This window comes from Psammomys obesus, unplaced genomic scaffold (assembly GCF_907164565.1).
Source record: "Psammomys obesus unplaced genomic scaffold, mPsaObe1.curated_primary_1811, whole genome shotgun sequence".
Lineage (NCBI taxonomy): Eukaryota > Metazoa > Chordata > Mammalia > Rodentia > Muridae > Psammomys > Psammomys obesus.
In genome coordinates, this window is record NW_026587216.1 from 48217386 (window position 1) to 48243209 (window position 25824).

The following is a 25824-nucleotide window of genomic DNA, read 5'->3' on the forward strand; positions in this document are numbered from 1 at the left end:
GGGCCATTTCCTCAACTGATGTTGCCTCCTCTGCAATAATGCTAGCTTCTGTCAAGCTGACACAAAATTAGCCATCACAATTATTTCAGCTTGAAAGTCAATGAGGAATACAATTTACAGAGGAGGAAGAAAGATTTTCTTAATCATAAAAGTAGAGGAAAGAAAATTCCATGGGACAAATAAAAAAAACATCAGGATAGAAAGCACCCACCATGTCCAGGAGAGCAAGCCAGTAAAACCCTGTGAAAGAAAAGAATAAATAATAATTTATAATAATAATAATTATTATTATTATTATTATTTATGTCATTTTCTGATAAATTCCTAAGAAGCCTTTTACTTTCAAACATCTATAAGAGTATGCTAAAAAGAGTAAATCTATAATTACAGGGTAGAAGAAGCTAAGTTAAAAGTCTAGAGACATTAAAAAAAACTATTCAATAACATTATATCAGAAAGTGCCCATAATATAGATCAAGAAACAGACAGTCACTTGCAAGAACCTCTTCATGAACTATTAAGAGTCAATATGTCAAAAATACAAAGCATTTTTTAACCTACCAGACTGAAAACCATTTCCATCTTGGACAATGCAGATGACGGGAGGTTGAAGGCTAATTCATACTTGATAGTACTACCTCATAGACACGGGAGTCAGTTTGGCTCAGTGTCCACTAAATCAATAAGCTTTGACTCTTAACTTCATAGTAGCATTTCTAGAAATTAATCCTACATATACATTCTTGCCAAATGTATAAAGCATTAATACTTATGTAACAGAAATCATAAATAGATTTAAACAGGGTCTCACAAAAGTGCGACAGCCATGAAAATGGCTACCATTTATTCAGATGTTAAAATGACAGAATAAATTTGTATGTTCTATTGTATGATAGATGCCTGCTTTAAATTAAAAAAAAAAAAAAACCAAGATGTGGAGAAGAACTGCATTATGACGTCCTCCGTGATAAACATGCTCAGAAACTTGAAAAATTGATAAGACTCTGATAAAGAAAACTGATTACTTTTAGAGAAAAGTAGGACTTTGGGGTGGGAGGGAAAGGTTAACTTTTATTTTACCACTAGTTTGGAAAAAAATTTAATTCACATATTTGCTTTATTTCTTTATTTTTTCAGATTAGAGGCACAGCATTATTTTCTTCATCAACAAAGAACTTATTTTCTTAAGCATCAAACCAAATGACCCCTAAGTGCCTGAGAACCAAATCAGGCAAGAAAAAAAAAAAAAAAAAAAATTAGGCAGGCCCCTTCAGTTAGGTAGCAGCTGCTATTTCTGGAATCTTTTTTTTTTTTTTTTTTTTCAGCCAGGCTTAACGGGAAAGAGGAGGCCCAAAGCGCTGTATGGTGTTCACCACGAGAGAAAGCTGGTCCAGAAAGTTGATGATGGAGATTCGGAGGAGCCGAGGGTCTTCTGCGCTCCAGCGCACCTCCAGCAAGCCACCGCTCGCTTTAAGCTCCTTCCCTACAAGTCGTTGGTGTGGTTCCACATCAGGAGCTAAGGATCCACAGGCGATTTCTGCTTCCAAACAAGTCGGAAAAGGCACGGTGAGGGCGAATCTGTGACGTCCGATTCCGGGCCTTTCTGTAAAAGGCGTGGTGCTTTTGCTGGAACTACGGTGAGCTCCCCTGGGAATAACTGCCATTGGGCCGGCATCACCCAGACAGCAACGGCCGGTCGGGGCCTGTGCAGAGTGACCTGTGTGCGCCGCCTGCCTGTCTGCTGCTGCTCCACTTTCCAAACCACACTCCCGTTTCGACATATTTGCTTTAACTCTGTAGTAAAAAGAAAACACTACTAAGAAATGCAAGTGCTAGGAGGGAAAAGATTGCAAAGAAATGACCCAGATAAAGGCTTCCGGACCCTGAGGGACAGTGCCCATCAGGGACACTTTTTGTCACTAGAGGTATGAAAAGCAGCCAACGTTTGTACGCTAAGACAACTGATCTCTTCAGCCAAATTAAAAATTGTGTGTGTGTGTGTGTGTGTGTGTGTGTGTGTGTGTGTGTAGTTGTTCCTTTGGCTTGGAACTTACCAATTAATACTCACCGAGCATCAAGCCCCAGAAAATCTTCCCCTCTCTCACTCTCCAGTGATCGGGTTACCAGCTTGACTTTTTCTTGTGTGGGTTCTGGTGTTCTAACTCAGATCTTCATGGTTGCAGGCCAAGGACATTATCAACTGAACTATATCCCCAGCTCCTGAAAAAGTTTTTAAAAATAAACAAGTTGAACGTTTGCCAGTAACATCAGCTCTTGGGAACTGGGGGCAGGAGGGTCACCCTGACTTTGACACAAGCCTGCATAGCAAGACGATCTCAGGCAAACAAACCACAGTCATGTGGTTATTATCCTAACATTTCCTGGTACCTCTGTGAGGAAACTTCTATAGCTTAGACATGAAATAACTTTCCCAAGATCATCAGGAAGGAAACAGAAGGTCTAGAATCAGAACTTAGAATTCAGTCTTTGACTTCTGTGTAGATCATTTCCAAGAAGTAAAAATACAAATGAGAGCACAGGGGCCTGGGGATTATTTCTATGCATGATATATACGAGCATGAAATGTTTTCATGTAATGAATACGAACAATACAAAATAAAAACAAATAAATTAAGAAAGAATGCAAATAGGTTTGAATGCTTATTATCTGTTTCTGTGCCACAGAGAAACAAAAGAATACATCATAACAGTACAAAGTTGTGCTGTAAATATTAGTCATTGCCACAGATAATCAACCCCCCCCTTTTCTTTGTTCTGTATACTTACTGTTTTGATTATTATGTGGTAGGAGGATTTTCTTTTCTGACTGAATTTATTAGGTGTCCTGTATGCTTTTTGTATGCTTATAGGCCTTTCATTTAAATTGGGGAAATTTTCTTTTATGATTTTGGTGAAAATATTTTCTGGGCCTTGGAGATGGGAATCTTCCTTTTCCTCTATTCCTACTATTCTTAGGTTTTGTTTTTCATGTTGTTTTGGATTTCTTGGATGGCTTGTGTAAGAATTTTTTAGATTTAACATTTTTTGAAAGATACATTGATTTCTTCCATTGTATCTTCCACACCTGAGATTCTTTCTTCCATCTCTTGTAGTCTATTGATTATGCTTACCTCTGTAGTTCCTGTTTTCTTCCAAGTTCTTCCTCTCCATGATTTCCTCCATTTGTGTTTTCTTTAATTTTTCCAATTCTATCTTCAGATCTTGAACTGTTTGTTGATTTCCTTCACCTGTCTGACTGTATTTTCCTTCAATTCCTTTAGCTGTTTGTTTGAACTTTCCTGTTTCTTTTATTTCTTTCAGTGATTTAATTATTTCCTCTATGAAGGCCACAAACTATTTGGCTGCATCTTCCTGTATTTCTTTATGGATGGCTATAATCTGCTTGACTTTATTTTCTCTGTTTCTTTATGTACTTTATTTGTTTCCTCCATTGTCCTCTTCATAAACATAGATGTTAGGTCATCTTCTTGAATTTCATTTACGTTAGAGTATCCAGGGCTACTTGCCCCTGGATAACTGGGTTCTGGAGATGCCATACTGCTTCGACTTTTGTTGGTTGTGCTTTTACGCTGGCTTTTATCCATCTGGCTGTCTCGGGTGTTGGCTGTTAATTTCTGGTGCCTGCTGGAATCCTGGGGTGGGAAGAATCCCCTTGGCAGGAAGATGGTTGTTCCTGAAGGAGGCCTCCTCAGCTTTTCGAGTATGATCACTGAATGGCCAGTGCTTCTCAGGAATTGCCACAGCTCACAACCTGTGTGGTCACTATGGACATTGATAGTCAGAAGGGGTGTCCTCTCACCAGGAGAAGTCCTGGAGACAGCTGCCCTACCACTGGGTTTCTTGCTCCAAATTTAGTGGGCTGCTGCTGCTCTTACACTGTGTTTGCCGTGTGCAGGACTCTTGAAGCAGGGAGGCCTGCCATTTGGTCAGTTTAGCTAGGAGACAGGTTGCGCCTTGAAGCAATGTCTAGGGGCGGATCCTGTGAGTCCCAGGCTTCTCTAGGTTTGAGGTTGGAGCTCTATGCCCCAGTACCCAAGTGTTAATCAGAGGCAGGTGAGCACAGCACACAAGTGTGAGGCTGGAGGCTAGAGCCTGGAGCCTTCGGGAACCCAGAAACTTTTCCAGGGATTAGCTGGGTGTCCTGAGGTGGGACCTGATGTTTCCCCCACCAAGGGGTTTTCTCCTGACAGGGAGACACAGTTTGTGGAGTTTGGGGGTCCACAGCTCAGCCTGGGATGTTGAGTAGAGCACGCATGTGCAGGCGGGTACCTCAGCACTGGCAACTGGGAGCCTGCAGGACCCGGGAGCTTTTCTGAGAACTTTTCGTGATGGAGGTGGAGGGTTGGCTGGGTGCCCTGAGGTCAAACCTGCTCACAGGGAGAGGGTCCTCCCAATGGGAAACCCAGTCTCTGGTGCCCTGGGGTCCACAGTTCTGTCTGGGATGGTAAGTCAGGCGCACAGGCATTTGGCTCTGGGCTGGCGGCTGAGCACCCACCGGAGCCCAGGACCTGGAGCCCAGAACATTTTCCAGGTGTCTGGGTGACCTGAGGTCAGTCAGTCTCGATTGCTTCCTTCACCATGGGGTTTTCTCTCAACTGGAAATCCCAGTCTTGGTGTTGTGGGGCCCACAGTTTAGTCTGGGACAGTGATCAGAGCATGCAGGCATGTGGCTCTGGGCTGGGGACAGAGGGCCTGCCAGACCTGGGAATTTTTCCGGGGTTTAGCCGGGTGACCTGATCCCGATTGCTTCCCATATCATGGGGTTTCCTCTCACCTGGGAAACAAAATGACTGATGTTTGAGGGCCCAGAGTTCTGTCTGTTGGTTCACTGCTGTTCTGCTTGTCAGACAGTCTCCTTTCGGCGCCACCATCTTGGATACTTGGCCTTTTTTTTTTTTTTGCCTGTACTTTACTACTCAGCTTTTATTTCACTGGCAGCATTAATAAGCTTGCCAACAAGCATCCTCCAGTCCAAAAGTAGGACTCTGTTATGATACCTGGTCAACGGACAATACTCCATGCAGTTAGACAATGTGATTTTGGAGATCAGTAACAGGGTTACATTTTCTGTCACATCTCCTATTTCAGGATTTAGGGGACTCTCCGGGGCAGAAGGTATCAGGAGAAACTTGCTCAAGACAAGATGGATCAAGACCACAATAAGAGGAATATAGGAGTGATGTCTCTGTAGAGGGGCTTAGCACTGAGAACAGGTTCTCTCAGTTGCAGTGGTAGAGAGCCTGAAGTGTAGAAGATCAGAACACTAGACAGAGGCAGTGGGCATCTGCACTGAGACAATGTTTGCAGGACATGACTGAACCATTGCACACACAAACTCAGCCACTATGGCTGGAGTGTGCCTTCCCCTACCCTAAAGAGACAAGCCAGGAAATTAACTCACCAATTATGTCACCTAAGTTTTTAAAAACGTGTGATGTGTGTGTTCACAGGAGCTGGTGGAAGGGAGAAGAAGGCATAGAATTCTTTGGAGTGGGAGTTGCAATGCTACCAGCTGTCCAGTGTGGATGCTGGGATCCAAATTCCAGGCTTCATCACTGTACAGCAGCAAGCATTCTAAGCTGCTGAGCCATCTCTTCATCCTCTAAACTTGTTTTTAATAAAATTCTCAGCAGTTCTCAGCCCGTGGGCTGTAACCTGCAGGGGTGTCACATCAGATATCCTGAGTATCAGATATTTACATTATGACTCATAGCAGTAGCAAAACTAGTTATAAGTAACAAAATAATTTATGGTTGGATATCACCAAAAAGAGAGGGAACTCTACGGAAGTGTGGGAGCATTAGGAAAGTTGAGGACCACAGCAATTCTAAGTAACAGTTAATTAGACATACCTCCCAGCATTGCTGGGAACCCAGGGGAAAAATACAGCTCATGCTGGAATTCTGACACCACTCTACCAACTCCTGGTAAAATTGCAGATTGCAAATCAATGTTTTTCTTTACATAAGTAGGCTAACAGCCTCAGTGAAAACAATACCCAGATTAATAAGAACATTAAACAACACATTTACTTTCTGAATTACTTTTATTAATACTTTTATGAAATAATTTCTATTTATTTCTAATAGAAATAAGGAATTTTTTCCTGGATGATAATACCAACTTAGTTCATCAGTAACACCATTTATATTTTGTCTTGTTTTATTATCAGTCCTGAATTTCTTACCTTACCATGTTCTCTTTCATTATGCTTCAATGTCTGTCTGTATATATGGAGGGTTCTGATTAATACTAATACCATTTCTCTGGAAGAAAAAGTATTTGTGAAATTACCTTAAAGAAGCAAAGGACTAATGATTTCACAGTGGTCTGAACTGAAGAACACATGAAGAGTATGTGGAAGAGTGTTTGCTGTTCCAGAAGATATCCAAAAAGCTCGTGTCCTGATAGGCATCGCTGATCAACAGTATTTCGTAATATTCATTGAAAGGCGTGTAAGGTATCCCTTACAACTAACTGATCTACACATTCAAGTTTTGAGATATTTTGAGTTAAGTACCTGTTTACTTTTTTGAATGAACTGCTAGAAAACTGAGAGTCAAATGTGGGCTTTATCCTTAGTTAGTATTAACAATTTTGTTTTTAAATAATAGGATTTTTATTTTAAATATTTGTAAATAACTATATCGTTGGCCAGTTTTTACTTTTTTATTTATATTTTTTATTTTATTTTCTTCTATTTTATTTATTTATTTACTTTTGCATTCCTAGTTCAGTGATTTCAAATGGATTTTACTTTTCTTACATAAGATGTTTTAAACTTTTATAATAAGAAAAGGAAGGGAGAAAAGGAAGGAAACAGAAAAAAGAAAGATATCAATTCCCTTAAAATAATTATAAGAGTCAAGTTAAATTATTTTACTGAATTGTTGTAAGAAATAGAATGTGGAGAGGTTCCAAGATGGCGGTGATCAGTGTGCACCATACCTGGGGGGGGCAAGGATCTGAAACTCTGAAACTGGTGAGTGGATGGGCAGCTGAAGCCTGAGCATCAACTTTGAGGCTTCTTGGGCTAGAGGGGACAACCCTTGAGCTGGGACAGAGTGGATCAAGCCCCACCCCCCCCCCCGTGGACTTCTTCAGGATCTGAGAGTGGCTAACTGTTGACCCCCTGCCCTGTCCCTTGCCCTAGGAGTCGCAGCAGCTGCCTCAGGTATGGGCCCCCAGCTCTAGCAGCCAAAGAGCTAAGCCACTGCTGGACCAAATCTGAGAGCAGACAACAGTGGGCCCCTGAGCTTTCCGCACATGCCTGCCTGAGAGTGCTCCTCTGAGTGAGTGAGTGCTCCTCAGAGTGCCTGCATACAGAGCCCCAGACCCAGGGATCCCTGAGCTATCTGTCAGACACTGGATCCCTCCCACCCACTGTGGGCAACATTGGGATCCCTGGGCAGGCTTTCTCAATGTGGAAGCCCCTGTTCTGTGGCTCTCCCAGTGGAGTCCTGGCAACAATTCCTGGAGCCCAGAGGGTGCAGGTCTGAGTACCTGGAGCACAGTACAACCGGCCTGTGGGTACCGAGCCATTCAGGGCACCCACCCATGAACCACTCCAGGACCCCAGCTGTGCTCTCCACCCTTCCGGGCATCGATGTGCTCTAGCACGTGGTCCTCAAGACATGGCCCCACGTGCACTCCCGTGCTTGCACACCTGCACCTGCAGCCTTCTCCCTTAGCTGCATCTGAAACACCAACACCCACTCTCAACTGGTGGACAGAAGGACCCAGTCAGCAGCGCAAGAACAGACAGCTAAGGTTACAAACAATCAGATGCTTTGTATGCTCAAGGCCGGCGTAAGAACACATCCAAAAAAATAAGGACAGCAGGCTTCACCAGCAAACCCCAGAATCAATGGATATTTTAATTCATCAGAAACACAGGAAAAATCATGTTAAATTTATGCTTACCCAGTTATTAGAGACACATAAAGAGGAAATGAACAAAGCTCTCAAAGAAATACAGGCAAATACAGCCAAACAAATAGAAGCACATATAGAGGCATACAGAGAGGAAATGAACAACAACAACAACAAAAAAAAATAGAGGCCATTATGGACAAACAGGAATCCAAACACAAACAGATGAAGGAAATGGTGCAAGAGATGAAAACGGAATAAGAATCAATAAAGCAAACACACACTGAAGCACCTTGAAGCTCATTGGTACAGGAGACAACTTCCTGAACAGCACACCAACAGCACAGGCTCTAAGATTAACAATTAATAAATGGGACCTCATGAAACTGAAAAGCTTCTGTAAAGCAAAGGTCACTATAGTCAGAAAAAAACAACACCTACAGACTTGGAAAGGATCTTCACCAACCCTATATCTGACAGAGGGCTAATATCCAGAATATATAAAGAACTCAAGAAGTTAAAAAGCAACAAATCAAGTAATCCAATTAAAAAATGTGGTACAGAGCTAAACAGAGAATTCTCAATAGAGGAATATCAAATAGCAGAGAAACCCTTAAAGAAATGTTCAACATCCTTACTCATAAGGGAAATGCAAATCAAAATGACCCTGAGATGTCACCTTAAGATCAAACACTCAAGTGACAATACATGCTGGAGAGGATGTGGAGAAAGGGGAACCCTCCTCCATTGCTGGTGGGAATGTAAACTTGTACAACCACTTTGGAAATCAATCTGGCGCTTTCTCAGACAACTAGGAATAGTGCTACCTCAAGATCCAGCTATACCACTGCTGGGCATATATCAAAAAGATGCTCAAGTACACAACAAGGACATTTGCTCAACCATGTTCATAGCAGCTTTATTTGTAATAGCCAGAACCTGGAAATAACCCAGATGTCCCTCAACTGAAGAATGGATACAGAACTTGTGGTACATTTACAAAATGGAATACTACTTGGCAATTAAAAATGAGGAAATCATGAAATTTGCAGGCAAATGGTAGGAACTAGAAAAGATCATCCTGAGCGAGGTATCCCAGAAGCAGACAGACATACATGGTATATACTCACTTATAAATGCATACTAGAGCTAAAAGATAGGATAAACACACTAAAATCTTTACACCTAAAGAAGCTAAGCAAGAAGGAAGGCCCTGGGTAAGATGTTCAATCTTCATTCAAAAAGGCAAATGGGATAGACATTTGAAGAAGGTGAAAATAAGGAACAAGACAGGAACCTACTATAGAGGGCCTCTGAAAGACTCTACCCAGCAGGGTATTAAAGCAGAAGCTGAGACTCATAGCCAAACTTTGGGCAAAGTGCAGAGAGTCTTATGAAAGAAGGGGGAGATTGAAAGACCTGGAAGGGTCTGGAGCTCTACAAGGAGAGCAACAGAACCAAAAAATCTGGGCAAAGGGCTGTTTTCTGAGACTGATTCTCTAACCAAGGACCATTCATGGAGATAACCTGGACCCCCTGAACAGAGGTAGCTGTAGCAGCTCAGTCTTCAAATGGGCTCCCTAATAAGGGGAGCAGGAACTCTCTCTAGCATGAACTCAGTGGCTGGCCCTTTGATCACCTCCCCCTGAGTGGGGAGTAGCCTTGCCAGGCCACAGAGGAAGACAATGCAGACAGTCCTGATGAGACCTGATAGGCTAGGGTCAGATAGAAGGGGAGGAGTACCTCCACTATCAGTGGACTAGGGGAGAAGGGGGGACTGAGAGGAGAAGAAGGAGGGGGCTACAGCTGGGATATAATGTGAATACATTCTAATAAATAATAATAATAAATAAAAATTAAAAAAGAAAGCAAGGCAAATGAATTTTATATTGTAGCATTGCACAAGGACATGAGGGTTAGGGTTAAGCTTTAACACAGAACAAATCATAAGAGCAGAGTAAGAGTGTTTGTAACACAATCAGGGCACAGTTGATCTTTAGAAAATGCCCATATAAATGACTAAAACATTGCATAGTGGCACCTTTGTGAAAAAGTAATGTCCTTCTACGTTAGGAAAAATGAAGTCTCATATAATAAGTCATCAGGATTTACTCATACACCCACTAAAGCTGCTTACATCAACACAGCAGAGTGTACATTTCCAAGAAATGTGGAAATTTTTAAAAATGAGAGTAAAAGCTGTAGCACTTTTATAACAGCAAGAATTCTGTTATAGCAATGCACCTCACAGAGTAGTATTATAATAGAACTAGAAAAGATCATATTGAGACAGGTAACTGAGACCTAGAAAGACACGCATGGTCTGTACTCATTTATCAGTGGATATTAGCCCTAAAGTATAGGCTAACTATGCAACAATCCACAGACACAAAGAATCCAAGGAGGGCCCACGAGAAGATGTTTCAATTTCACTCAGAAAGGAGAATAAAATAGTCATGTGAAGTAGATGGAAGAAGGAAACTGTGTGAAAGAGCAGGTGGGGAGGGGAAGAAAGGTAGGGCTCAGGTGTAGGGAGAGTGGAGGGGGAGGGGACCAGGAGAGAGAATGGAAATTGGCAGAGTGCACCTCTGGGACAGGGGAGGTTTCCAGGAGTCTATGTGGTGACCCTAGCTGAGACTCCTAGTAGGAAGGGATATGGAGAGCCTGACGTCACCACCTCCTGTAGCCAAGTGGGACATTAAATGGTGGGAGGGGAACACCAACCCACCCATAAAACCTTCAACTCCAAATTGGTCTTGCTTATCAGAAGTGTAGGGATAAAGATGGAGCAGAGACTGAGGGGATGGCATACTAATGACTGGCCCAAATTGAGACCCACTCCATGGGAGAGAGCCAAGTGTGAGTATCTGTAAATTTAACAGTACAACATATTATCATTAGAAAACACATGACCAAGAGACTACAATGCCACACAGTGGCATTCGCTGTAGTAAAAGTAAACCCTGATTACAGCAATGTGGGTGCTCTTACTTGCATTGGAAGAGCAGTGTGAATTTTTGGGGTTGCTTGGGAACAAAAAAAAAAAAGAGTAAAAGTTGTAACCAGGATTGAGTTTTCCCATGAGTAGAAGTACTCATACTTGGCTTTCACATTCCTTTCTTGTTACAATGTTAACCATAACAGTGACTCAAGTATTCTTATGCAGTGCTATAATAATAAACCCATGTGCCCTGCTTTCTTATACTAAAGCACTGTTTCTCTTAATATATATTACTCAGTAGTCCACTGGTATAAAAGATTTTTTTGTTGTTATTGTGCACACCTTTAATCCCAGCACTCAGGAGGCAAAGGTAGGTAAATCTCTGAGTTTGAGGCCAGCCTGGTATACAGAGCCAGTCCCAGGCCATCCAGGGCTATGCAGCGAAACCCTGTCTCAAAAAACAAAACAAAACAAAATGAAATAAATTTACAGGAACACAGGAAGGCTGTGCTACTTTTACAACAGCTTGTACTTTGTTAAAAGAACTACACTGAAATTACTGGAAGGAAAGCTGTGACTGATGACAAAAAAGCAGGGCAAATGAAATTTGTACCATAGCACGCACAAGGACATTTGAGATACAGTTATGCTTAACATATGAGGAGAAAGGATGGGAGGGCAGAGCAGGGTATGTGTGCCTGTAACATTAACAGTACACAGCATTAGTTTAGAAAACACCAGATCAAGAGACTACAACATCACACAATGTTATATTTGCAAAAACTAGTGTAATTTTTACTGCAGCATAAATTGAATCCAGTTACAACAATATGGACAGTTTTATTCCTAGATCTCTGAACTTTTTGCATCAGTAGAGCAAAGTGCACATTCCTCAGTAAAGTGGGTTGGTTAAGAACAGTGAAGAGCCAGGCAGTAGGGTGCACATCTTTAATCCCAGTACTAGGAATGCAGAGGCAAGTGAATCTCTGAGTTCTAATTCAGCCTGGCCTACAGAGTAAGTAACAGAACATTTAGGGTTACACAGATAAACTGTTTCAAAAAACCAAAATGAAACAAGCTGAAAATAAAAGAAAATTAAACGGGAAGAACACATTGAAGACTGTGCTACTTTTACTACAGCAAGTACCTTGTTAAACAAAAATAACCATACTAAATTACTGTAAGGGAAGCTGTGATTGATCACAAGAAAGCAGGGAACATGAATTTTATATTGTAGTTCTTCCCAAGGACATGAGGGTTAGGGTTAGGGTCAGGGTTAGGGTTAGGGTTAGGGTCAGGGTCAGGGTTAGGGTTAGGCTTCACACAAGAATAAAATGCAAGAGCAGAGTATGAGAACCTGCAGCATAGTCAGCACACAGCTAATCTTTAGAGAACACACGCATGACTAAAACACAGCACAATGGACTGTTTGTAAAAGTGATATGCCTCTACCTTAGGAAAAAGTAAATCCCATATATAGCAGTTTGTAGATTTACTCATATACCTATGAAGTTACTTGTTTCAGAAGAGCAGACCATACCAGGTAATGTTATTGAAACATCAAACCAAACCCAACCAAACCCAACCAAACCAAACCAAAACAAACCAAACCAAAACAAAACAAAAACAGTGAAATTGGTAATACATTTACTACATCAAGAACTTTGTTGTGGGAGGCTCCTAACTTGTTTCCTGTTTTCTCCTTCTTCTGATGTCATCCTCTTTGCCTTTCAGAATGGAGATTGAGCATTTTAGCCAGAGTCCTCCCTCTTGATTAGTTTCTTCAGGTGTACAGATTTTAGTAGGTTTATTCTATATTATATGTCTATATGAGTGAGTATAAGGCTCTGCCCTGCAGACTATGTCTATATGAGTGAGTATAAGGCTCTGCCCTGCAGACTATCAAAGCAGATGTTGAGACTTATAGCCAAACTTTGGGCAGAATGCAGGGAATCTTATGAAAGAAGTGGGAAATAATAGTAAGAGCTGGAGAGGACAGGAGGTCCACAAGGATAGCAACAGAACCAAAAAATTTGAACACAGGGGTCTTTCCTGAGACTCATACTCCAACCAAGTACCATGCATGGAGATAACCTAGAACCTCTGCACAGATGTAGCTCATGGCAGTTCAGTGTCCAATTGGGTTCCATAGTAATGGGAACAGGGACTGCTTCTGACATGAACTGATTGACCTGCTCTTTGATCACTTCTCCCTGAGGAGGGAGCAGCCTTACCAGGCCACAGAGGAAGACAATGCAGCCACTCCTGATGAAACCTAACAGACTAGGATCAGAAGGAAGAAAAAGAAACCCTCCTACCAGTGGACTTGGGGAGGGGAGTATGTGGAAAAGGGGGAAAAAGGGAAGGATTGGGAGGGGAGAAGGGAGGGAACTAGAGGGGGGATACAAAGTAAATAAAGTATAATTAAAAATAAAAAAAGAATAAAAGAATTGGAAAGAAAAAAGAACTTTGTTGTAATGGTTCTTTACAAGAAAGCAGAGCACATGGCCTTACTCTTCTTATACTGCATAAGGACATCAGGTGATCACAGCATTAGGGTTAGAACTAGAAAGGAATGTGAGAGAAGAGTATATGTATTTGTAACATTAGCAGTGCACAGAATCATCTTCAGGAAACACAGGACCAATTGACTAAAACACCACACAATGGTATATTTGCAGAGTCCATGTACTCCTACTATGGCAAAACCCAAATCCCATTAACAATAGTTTGGAAAGAATTACTCATGAATCTCTGAAGTTGCTTGCATCAGAAGAGCAGGGCACACAATGCTATGTAAAGCAAATTTTTACAAAAGAAGACTGAAGACGGCATTACTTTTACAACAGAGAGATTTGTCCTAACAGTGCTCCTCACAGAGAGAAGTGCTGCCTAGGGAGCACAGCACAGGAGTAATTCAAGAGCAATACTGTTGCCCTGCATAAGGACATTAGGGTTAGGTGTCTGTATGGTTAGGGTTAGAAAGGAATATGGGGGGAGCGTGAGGACGCCTCTTCAGAAAACCACAGGCACACTTCACTAAGGCATCACAAGGTGGCACATTTGTATAAACCAATGTACTTCCACTCATGGGAAAACTCAATCCTGGTTACAACTTTTACTCTTAAAACTCTGAAGCTGCTTGCATCCGAATATCAGTGTGTACAATCCTAGGTAAAGCGGGTTTGTGAAGAATAGAGTGCTCAGTCAGGTTGAGTGAGGTAACACAGACCCAGAACGACACACATGGTATATATTCACTTATAACCAGAATTTAGTAATATAGTAGAGGATAGACATATGACAACACAAACCCCAAGAAGAGAAGTCCAATAGGCATCTTAGACTTCATGTCGGCCTGCTAATTAGGGGAGTGGTGGATATCTCTAGCATGGAACTATGTTGCCTGCTTTCTGATCACTTCTCCCTGGTGGGACTTCCCTACCAGGCCCCAGGGGAGGAAGAAGAACTCAGTCCTCATGTGAATAGATGAGCTGGGATGTGTGGGTAGAGGGGGCTCCCCTATTCTGAAGACGGAAGGGAGGCTGGGACTGGAAGGAGATGAGGGAGGGGCCTATGATCTAGATGTTAACTGAATTAATAATAAAAAGAATAAAGTGCTAACTGCAGTACTTTTACAACAGCAAGAACTTTGTTAGACCAATAATACAAAAGAGAAAGTGGTGTTTTAGCGTAAGAAAGCTGTGCAGATGAGTTTATTACCATAGCTCCGGGCACAAGGTCACGTGAGTCAGAGTTGACATTTTAACAAGGAAGGATGGGAGGGAGAGTATGGGTGTCTACAGTGTTAGCAGCGCACAGAATCTTCTTTAGAAAACACATGCCTAAGTGACTAAGCATCGCACAATGCCGTTTGCAAAAGTGAATGTGCTTTCACTGTGCTAAAAGCTAAATCCCGATTACAACAGTTTGGGTGGTCTTGCTCTAACATCGATAAACTCGTTAGTGTCGGAAAAGCAGTGTGCACACTCCTTGGCAAAGCCGTGGGCTAAGAGCTCAGTGAAGAATGTGCTGCCTTTACAGCAGCAAGTACTTGTTAAGCCAATTCATTGAACTGAAATTACCGTTGGGAAAGTTGTGGCCAATCATAAGAAAGCAGGGCACGTGAATTTTTTATTGTAGCACTGCACAAGGACATGAGGGATAGGTTTATGTTTAAGCTTTACACAAGAATAATGCAAAGGCAGACTGAGTATCTGTAACATGATCAGCACACAGTTGATCTTTAAACCCCCCTAACACACACACAAGTAGCTAAAATGCTGAACAGTGGTGTATTTGTAAAAGGTAATGTCCTTCTACTGTAGGGAAAAATAAATCCTGGATACATCAGTTTGTAAAGATTTAGTCATTTATCTCAGAATTGCTTGCCTCAGAAGAGCAGCAGATGATGCATTTCCAAGTATGTGGATTTTTAAAAAAAACGGAGTAAAAATGGTTGTACTTTTACAACAGCAAGAACTTTGTTATAACGAACTTTGGGGCAGTTCACCTCACAGAGAAGTACTATACGGGCATTGGTGATTAGTTAGAAGCAAGCAGAGCACAGGTGTTTAGCATTGTTGCACTTTATAAGGACATTATGGTTAAGGTTGGCATAGCATTAGGGTTAGAACAAGAAAGGAACATGACACAGGAATACAAGTATCTGTACCTTTAGCAGTCCAGAGTGTCACCTTAGAAAACACTGGCCCAAGTGACTAAACACTGCCCAGTAGTGTGTTTTCAAAAACCAATGTACTTCTACTGTGGCCAAAACTAAATCCCATTTACAACAGTTTGGAAGCAATTACTCATGCATCTCTGAAGTTGTTTGCATCAGAATAACAGAGCATATATTGCTAAGTAAAGTGAGTTGTTAAAAAGCAGATGAAAACAGTAATATTTTACAACACGAAGGCCTCTGCCATCACAGTGCACCTCGCAGAAAGGCGCTGTGAGGAGTTGGTGATTATTTACAGGAAAGCACAGCACAGTAGTAATTCACTAATAATACGGTTGCCCTGTACAAGGGCGTTAGGGTTGTGGTGAGAGTTATGGTTGGGGTTGGAACAAGAAGGGCTTACTAAGAAAGAGTCTAAGTGTCTAACGTTAGCAGCAGTGATTGCTTTAGAAATCACAAACAACTAACTAAAACATCACAAGGTGGAAGGTTTCCAAAAGCCAATGTATGTGTACTGCAGTGAGAACTCGATCCCACTGGCAATAACATGGTCGGCTTTACTCTTAAAACTCGAGGTGTTCGCACCAGAAGTGCAGTGTGTTCATTCCTTACTTGACTGCATAGCCGCTACATAACTGGATTTGTTAAAGGTAACCTTCAGAAGAGCACGGATTTGGTTAAACTAATGCACCAGTCTGAAAAGTACAGTCAGATAGTTGCTGATTTAGACTGATGGTCTTTTGGTTGTGTTTAGGGCTTCTGCAGGAGGAACCCATACCTGGCACTGTCAAAAGGGACAAAAATCTGGTTAGATAGGTCATAGGCCCCAGAGGAACAGCTCTTGTTCTACAGAATCAATACAGTGATAAAAGAACTCTTCATGAGTTTGCTGTATAAATAGATCAGATCACCACTCAGCCTCCATTGGAGAAGCTTCATTCCCAGCTTGACTTCTCTGCGTTCTGTGTCCGAAGCATGTGGTACCTTTAGGAATATGATACTATAATCTAGTTCTTGTGGGAGACTGAAAGTAATAACATTTGCTTACTTTTCATTGGATGTGGGTAATGTCGCATTAAGCCTTTTGGAGGCCCATAGGGATGATGAGTGAAGAGTCAGCGACTCTGACTCCTTGAAAGGTCCTGATCCAGTGTTGATCTATGAGGCACTTCTGGCACACTAGTGAAGTCTCAAAATGGATACGAGGCTAGAGCGGTGACTGCTTCCCCATTCTTTATGGAAGTTTCCTAAGGTGACCTTGCCTCCCCACACCTCCCACATTTCCTTATAGTTGCAGCAACCTGATTGATTGTTACTGGTGCTTGAGGGTAGTGTGGGATGGTCTGATTGGCCTTTCAATAATTTAAAGGCTGTTTACACTGTAAAATATCTGCACCTTTGAGTCTGGTCTCCGGAGTCTGATTTCTGGGATTCTGTGTAGGCTCCATCGCTACTCAACCCCTTTCCCCTCGGTTCCTGATCCCTGCAGTTGAAAGCTGGGTGGATGGTTGACCCACAATTCATAGGAAAGTATCTCATGCCTGGCACTGAGCATTGCATCTGGGAGGACCAACGTCTACTTTCATATTACATGTGTTTTACTAGCCCTCCCATCAAACCCTCCCTCCCAAACCTCCTTTCTTGCTTTCTGGCCTCTGAGTACACTCATTTCAACAATGTAAGCACAGAAGCTGAGGCATCTGTGTATCTATGCTTAGGTTACTACACTCAGTATGATATTTTCCAGTTATGACAAGAATGGAAGACAAGAACTTGTCAAGGAGAACAGTCTCCTGAGCGAGCACCCCTGCCTAACCACTGTAGGTGAGTATATGACTGGAATTAACAGGAGGTACCAGGATAATTTATGGCCGGGCCAACAGGACTGACCAGCTTACCTCCCTCTTCATGATTCATGCCACTTTCTGCCATAAGCCCTTTAAAAAGCCTCCAGATTAGCAGCTTGATGACACCCTACTTCCTGGGATTCTTCCTGCTGCACCCATTCTCTTTCCTTCTCCTTTCTTAAGCTCTTACCAATGAACCTATAATAAATTCTCTAAAACAGACTCTCCGTGGTTCACAAATTTCATTATTCAGACTTATGAGACAAGAACCAACTATGATCATCTTTTTAACAGTTGTTTTCATGTCTTCATTGTACTGTGATGATATTCACATTCCTCTGCCTTCTTTTGTCCCTTTCCCTACTAAATTCCTGTTCTTCCCAATAATCTCCCTTCCATGTTCATGTCCTTTTTCTATGTATTCAGGTCTTCTGTAGGTGGCACAGCTGCTTTGTGTTCATGACTGCAAAGCCCTGTCCACAAGACCACATTTCACAGCACTCATCCCTATCCTCCAGATCTTGGCTCTTGCATGCTTTCTGTCCTCTTGGACTTGGAGAAGGTGATATAAGTAGACATTTTAGGGCTCAGCACTCAACAGTTGCTTATTATCAACACTTTGACCTTTTTATGAGTCTCCATATTATCGTTACCTACTGTAAAAAGAAGCCTCTGTAGCCAAGGTTGAAATCAGCATAGATATAAACATAATTATTCAGAAGGCAAATTAGCCATTAAGTTCATTTGCAAAACATTAGTGGTAAATTCCCTCAAGACTTATGACTCTCCAACCATAGGCCTGTAGGATTACAGTGCCAATCAGAAAGCAGACATTTACAGCCATGCCTCAAAGAGCTGTGCCATTATTGAAGCAGTGAGCATTTGCCCTCCAGGTCAGTAGAGTCTAAAACTGAGTAAGACCACTGGTGACTGAATATCTAGAATTTTCAAAGAACACACACACACAAAACAAATAACCAAGAAAACAGATTAAAAAATGCAAAAAGAAAAAAAAAAGAAAACAGATGAATGAAAAATAATAGGCTGAGAATCTGAGACAGAGGTCTCAAAAGAAAAATGTAAAAAGAGTAAAAATGACTAATAAATACTTTTAAAGTGTTAACATAATCAACTATCATGTAAATATAACTAAAAATACTTTGAGATTCCACCCATATCAGCCAGAATGACTATTATAAGAAAACAAATTAACAGCAAATACTGAAGGTGTAAGGACAAAGGGAAACACATTTAGAATTGGTGGGAATATAAACTGGTGTAGCCAGTTTATATGTGTGGCTGTTTCTGAGAAAGGGAAAACTGCTACCTTAGTGAATTATCTCCTAAATTCTCTGTATTGTACAACAGAGATATCTTCAAATTTATGTTTATTGTGACCCTACTCATAATAGCTAGGAAATGGAATCAGCCTAGATACCCATCAAGTAACACAGTGATAGTGGAAATGTGAGCATAGAAGAGAGACCAGATGGGAAGAATAAAGGGTGAATAGGGAGAGGGATAAGAGAGGGAGAGTGAGTATCATCACAATACATGGACAACATCGTAAAAGGAACTTTTATTTGCCTGTTTCAGTTATTGTCTTGGAGGCTTACTGTCTCCGTCTGTTCACCTAGGCCTAATCCTGGAAACTTCTTACCTCCATAAAATCCAATCTAAGCCTAGAACATTTTCAGCTTCTGAGACTTATTGCTTAGTAAGCTCACTCTTTCTTGTTCTTACTGAGCTCTGGGCTGGCTGGTTCAACTCAGCTGTTCAAGCTTCTCTTCCAGCTGACTTATTTAACCTGGCTTTTATTAGCCTATGAATTGCTCTGCCTCAAACCCAGCAATAAGTTCTTATCTCCTGGCTACTTCTCATTCTCTGGCTCATTTGATCTTCAGCTGTTCTCTCTCTGCAACCTGTCTCTCTATTACTGTCCCTGTAAAACTGCTCCCTCTTCTTCCTTTCCCTCCCCCTTCCCTTCCCCTTTTCTCCCTTTCTCTTTCTCCTTCTTTCCCTCCTCCTCTTCCTTTCTCCCTCTCCTCCCTCTCCCCCTCTCCCTCTCTGTCTCAGCATTGCTCATTAAGTAGATTCCCTTTCCTCTCTCTTCTGGTAAGAGTTGGGCATATCTATTCCGTCAAATCTTCTCTGATTTGTTACTTTTTCTGCCACTCATTAAATATCACTTTCAAACATAGGTGCTTCCTTCTACAAACTAAATGTACCTTCATTGTTCGGGATTAAAGGTGTATAACACCACACCTGGACCTAAGCTTTTCTTTACCTGAAACTTACTCTATACCAGCCTGGTCTTGAACTCGGAACTGCTTGCCTATGTCTCCTGGATTAAAGGCATGTTTTTATTCCACTTGGATCACACAGATCTAGAAGGTCTTTGGATGTGATCTCTTGCCAGAAGAGCCTGAATTTAAATTCCTTTACAAGACATGAATACAATTTTTTTTTCTTATAAAGGAAACATTTATTTGGGGCTGTCTTACAATTTCAGAATTTAGTCCATTATCTTGATGGCAGGAAACATGGCAGTGCACATGTAGACAATTTCTAGAAATAGCTGAGAGTTCTACAACCAGACTGGCAACCAACAGGAAGAAAAAAAGACACTAGATATGGCTGGAGAATTTGAAACCCCAAAGCCAACATGCAATGACACACTTTCTCCAACAAGGCCACACCCCCTAATCCCTGTCAAATAGTGCCACTTCCTACTGACCAAATATTTAAATCCATTAAAAATATGCAACATGTCATGAATTTGCATGTCATACTTGCGCAGGGCCATGCTAATCTTCTCTGTATCATTCCAGTGTTAGTATCTGTGCTGCCAAAGTGAGCACATGAAAGCTGTGGGCAGCACGATATCCATGGCTATACAGAAAGTCCTCACTCATCTCAGTGAATCTCAGAATAAAACATAAGAGAAGAACCGCTAGTGAGGAGGCAGATACTGACAAGAGTGAGGCAGAGAAAAAAAAATGGTAGGAACGAGAAAGAGTAATTAGAATGAATTACATGTATATGAAATTGCCAAAAATTAATTAGTAACAGACTCATGTCTGGATTTTTGTTGTTTTTAGTTAATTTGATTTCTCAAGCATCCTGCACAGGTTTGGCTATTTTTTTCAATCATGCTCACCAGGAACACTATCAAATTTCAAGCTTTTTCTTACCAATTTTGTGCACTAAGCGCTATACTATGCTGTTTCCCCTTGTAGGGAAACCCTTGAGAAGGATACATTTTCAGCTCCACTTCTGCCTCTTCTACTCTTGTTTCTTTCTGTGGTATGTATTAGACCCAACTCAACACATAACATTGTTGAATATTAAGCCCTGTTAAGCCCATACCATAGCCAACTTTGCTGGAACTTGGGCTCTCCTGGGATCCCCCTTGGACAGATTTCAGTCATCCCAGGAAGCATGCTTATTCTTTGCCCTCCACAGGCTGTGAGGACAACTCCTGGCTGTCAGTTCCTGCCTCTACAGCCGCTATGAGCAGGGTTATGAATTGCTGCTTTCTAACCAAAAGTCAGATACTAGTCTGCCAGATCTCCTTTATGATAGGTGAACCACTTCTCTCTAGTGAGTTCAGCATTGGTCAACTTTTTTGAGAATAACAATAGAAGCCCTTACTGAGTCCCACTGAGACTCAGTTTGAATCTGTTCAAAGGCACCCTCATTATATAGCCTTCCCTTCTTCTCCACTTTTGGCTTTTTATACTGTGAATGAACATTCATGGAAAGAAGCTGCCTTGGAAAAGACTGATTGACTGGTTAGAACTGTAGATGTGTAGAGAATGCGGTGGAGTGTATATTGTGATGGGGAGCATTGCAGGGACAGAGGCTAATTGCCTTTTGGGGGGCTAACTTTTAGAGCCCTGGATAGCAATTTCTTGCCCACCTCTGTGTCAGAACAGTGGCACAGAGATAAAGATTTGTGACACTAACTACCACTAAGCCTGAAGTGAAGACTGTCATCAGATAGCATCCAAGGCCTATAGAAAAGTTTTCCTCATCTTGCTCTAACCACCTCTCTGATGTACACTTGCCTGGATTTTCTTTTTCTCTTCTCTTTTCTTTTTTCTTTTTTTTTTTCTTTTCTTTTTTTTTTTTTTTTTTTTTTTTTAAGATTTATTTATTTCTGCCCCCATGTTCACCTGCAGGCCAGAAGAGGGCACCAGATCTCGCTGGGAATTGAACTCAGGACCTTTGGAAGGTCCTCTGAGCCATCTCTCCAGCCCACCTTCTGGATTTTCAATATGTATCCTTGGAGTGAGAACTCTGTAAACTTCATTTCCCAGAATTCCTTACCAGCTGATTTCAGGTAAGCTTTTAAGAAGGGAGAAAGCTGAGTGCATCCTTGTTCTGTAATTATTTCTGCAGCAGTGCTAGCCAGTCATGGAAGAGTGCTTCTTTTGTCTTACAGGTGGAGGGGGAACCAAAGGCTTTCCATGTTACATGTTACATGTTACTTGGGTTTTTGAGGCAGCGGTTTCTATGTAGCTCAAGCTGCTCCTACTCAGCTCACTGTGTAACCAAAACCCAACCTCCAATGACTGATTTTCCTACCTCTGCTTTCCAAGTGCTGAGATTAAAAGTACATACTACCACACTAGCCCAGAACAGTGCTTTTAAAACCATCTGGCTACCAATGGGCTTCACCTCTTTCATTGCCAACAACAGCACTGAGAGGAACCAGAGACTACTAGCACCTGCTGTCTCTTCTCCAGAATCCCAGCGGCGCTCTGTGATAGTAGATCCAGTCTCATCTAACGGACGTCTGTGGTTACGGCAGCAGCCTAGGTTGCTCCACAGTTCTGGTATCTCACGACTCCTTTGCATTATTGTTTCAGAGGCAGTGCAGAGCTATTAATACTTCATTTCCTCCCCTAGCACCAAAAACCCCCAAAACAAAACAAAACAAACAACAACAAAAAACAAGCACCGTTGATCATCGTGCAGCAATGATCGCAATCATACATACAAATAGTAATCAGAAACTGATCACACATTCATAATCCTCTCTCTCTTTTTAAAATCAGTGTAGAAAAGTGCCAATTGCTTAGACAATAAATTTACCTTCTTGGATTCTCTAAAGTTCAAAGTTTGTAAAATAAACTCTCCAAATTTGACTACACGATATTCTATTTATATTTTTTTCAAAAATAGTGTGGGCGATGCCTGTGATTTGTTAGTTTAAATACTTTAAAAATGAACCTAACTAAAATTAAGTATTATGTAAAATTACTTACAAATAAACAAGAACAAATAAAGATTAAAAAAATGCTTAAATTTTAAAGGACTGTTAAGATTGACGTCCCACAATACACTCGTAGAAACTACCTTTGAGACCCTATATTCCAGCCAGTTTCTGACACCTTAAAAAGGTGTTTGTTACACTTGAATCAAAAAGTATCATAACCATGACAGATCTCCAGCTGCACAGTGCAAAGCTTATCATGCTTGTGCAACGCTCTGTAGCTTTAGCTGTCATTGTTTGCATATCCAAATTGCATCACATATTACTGAAAATTTTAAATCCCGAAAAAGCTTCTCCACCCTAAACATTCCCTGTAGGGTGCAGTTATGTGTCGCCTCCCCTGGCCAATCAAGGCGAGTTGTACTTTTGCTGTGGCTGCGAGAACCAAATCCCTAGTGCTGGCCTTGGCTGTTCCCCGAGGTAGTCCACATGGGCTTTCTCTACAGCCACTGTCCTACTCTACTCCTGTTGACAGCCTGGCCAGCTCTAGCAGGATCCTGCCCCTTATATTCTGTTAGGGAGTTCCCACAGGGACTTCAGGCTTTAATTGACCTTTAACTATTTAGAGAGCTGAGCAATGAACTTCCTTGAATGCAGACCTTTCTATTCTGGTCTGATTATCTCCCCTGGGAAGGTCTCTGGGTCACTTGCATATCCTTCTTGTCAGATCCCTTGGATTTGCATTACCAAACCATTTAGATTGGCTCTGCTAATGTAATTCTGTGAAAGTACTGGTTTCCTAAAGTTTTTCTCAGCAATCTTGTTGATAGATCTCTTTTGACCAATTGTAATTTGATATACTACAAATAGCATGCCATTATATTTCTTTTGTTATAGCTTATGCAAGCTTCTTAAAGGTAAATGAATATAAAATGGTATAAAACACCACAGAGGAAGACAATGCAGCCACTCCTGACACCACCTGATAGACTAGGATCAGAAGGAAGGAGAGGAAGACCTCTCCTATTAGTGGACTTGGGGAGGGGCATTTGTGGAGAAAGGGGAGGGAGGGTGGGACTGGGAGAGGAAGAAGAAGGGAGCTACAGGGGGAATGCAAAGTGAATAAAGTGTAATTAATAAAAATTAAAATAAAAATATTAAAAAAGAAACATTTAAAAGACTCATAGACAAATTTTACGTGGTATAAACTTACATAAATGCTAGTTTAAAGGATTTTTTAAACTTGGCTAAGAGGACAGATGTTAATTTTCCTAACTGGTCTCCAGTTATGAACGGGCAAGACAGAGTAAACACATGCCAGAGTGTTGCAAGATGCACCGAGGGTCTGAAGTGTAGAAGATAAGGAAGTTAGAAAATATTTTGATGTGTGAAGTAAAACTTTAAAAAATATATTTTCTAACTTCCTTATCTTCTACACTCCAGACCTGCTTACAAGCTCTCGGCCACAGGTCTGTTTCCATGCTCTTTACACAGAGTTGGTCTTTGGCTATTTACAACACCAGAGAAAGTGTATGAAAGGCCATGGCTGAACCAACACACTGCAGCTGTCGCATTCAGCCCCAAAACTGCGCAGACACTTTTGGTGTTTCTTAAATAGGCCAGTAAATGTGTTATTTTATTGCTGTTTGCTTTCTTGCTTTTGAGACAGGTTCTGACTGTGTAATTCAGCCTGTCCCCAACTTAGAATCCTCCTTTCTTAGCCTACCTGAGTGCCACTGTACCTAAGGTCATTTAAGTCCTAAATAAGCTGTTTTAGTTTGCTTTTAGAAATTAAAGTATCATGAATTCTCACACAGTGTCTAGCACAGAATTGATACTATGCAAATATTTATAAACTAAATTAATGATCACTACAGATGTTTAGTGTTTAGTTTGTTGTATAATCAATAATGGAGAACTTTGACTTCCCCTAAATTCAACTGCTAATCTGTAACTCACATGACACATAAAGTTCTTAGTACCCTCCTTTACATAGAATTGGTATACATATGTACTTGAAGGGTAAAACTCTGGTCCACATTTCATTGAGCTACATGGCTCTCCCTTGTTCTGTAGTGTAGTGTTGTTTAACTGTGGTGAAAATGATTTCCAGAGGCATTACATACATTGGACTTGGGCGCTCAGTGTTAGTGTTTCATAATCTGACTGTTTATTCTGGCTGGAATGCAGTGAGTTAAATGGCTCCATGTTATAACAAGAGTTCCAGGAGGTCTGGCATCTTTCAGTCTGTAATCAACAAATACCTGCTGGTTGATGGCTTTGATGACGTTTAGATCAACTTTTATCTCAGCAGTTCTCAGGAATCCAATTATATGTGTCTAACACCTTACAAAACAGACATGTGTGCCTCAGTGAACAGTATTGAGGCTACCAGATGTTATATTTAGAGATATGGCCATGACATAACAGTTACTCTTTAATAACTTCTTTAACTTAGTGGGAAACAGTTAAAACTACTCACTGAGCATATGAATTTCTATATCTCAGCTAAGTGGAATTCAGAAAACCTAACACTTGTTTTAATTTTTATTTTTTGTTTGTTTTTGTTTTTCAAGACAGGGTTGCTCTGTGTAGCTTTAGCTACACCTTGTAGATCAGGATGGCCTTAAACTCAGAGATCCACCTACCTCTGCCTCCCAAGTGTTGGTATTAAAGGCATACCACCACCATCCAGCCTAACATTTATATTAAAAAAAAATGAAGTATTTGGGGATAATGTGTGGATGAAATATATTTTCAAAGTGCCATAGTATCTCTTTGATCAACATCTATTCCTCAGACAGTGTTCCAGTCCCACAGATTTGAATTTTGCAGGTGGGGGAGCTAAATTAGATTATATCCATTTGAAAGCTCTCAAATTTAGTGTATTTTAAAAATTTGGTGAAGTAGCTTTTAAAAATCCAAGTGTCTAGATTTGTTCCACAGAGATCTGAATGGGGCTGGCAATCTGTCTTTAACAAAATATAAGATAAATTATTTAAGTATGTGATTATGATTGGGAAATACTATAATTAATATCATTTTCTAAGTTGAAAAATCTGGACAAATTGCTTTGAACTGAGAAGAATTCATCTGGGCTTAGAAAACTTAGCTCATACCTGAAACTCACTAGCAAACTACAGAACTTCCATTGCCACCCATCCTGATGACGCTGAAGAGAAAGGGAGAGGGAGCTGGTGCTGTCCTTTCCCTAAGGACTGCAGGACATCCTCAGGCA

At 41.2% G+C, this 25824-nt stretch overlaps 1 protein-coding gene and 1 non-coding gene across 2 annotated transcripts in view; both read right to left on the reverse strand.

Annotated features, from left to right (window-relative positions):
• Window positions 1–988: 988 nt before the first annotated feature.
• LOC129673470 (EKC/KEOPS complex subunit Lage3-like) overlaps window positions 989–25824 on the reverse strand; it is a 74424-nt gene continuing 49588 nt past the window's right edge. The window contains exons 2-3 of the mRNA XM_055603264.1: window positions 2069–2220; window positions 989–1794 (exon numbers count right to left, since the gene is read on the reverse strand). Of these exons, the coding sequence (XP_055459239.1) occupies window positions 1332–1781 (450 nt within the window). The 5' untranslated portion in view covers window positions 1782–1794; window positions 2069–2220 and the 3' untranslated portion in view covers window positions 989–1331. The remainder of the gene's footprint in view (window positions 1795–2068; window positions 2221–25824) is intronic.
• On the reverse strand, window positions 20121–20226 carry LOC129673769 (U6 spliceosomal RNA). The gene has a single exon (XR_008719703.1). It is a non-coding gene; the product is annotated as a U6 spliceosomal RNA (small nuclear RNA).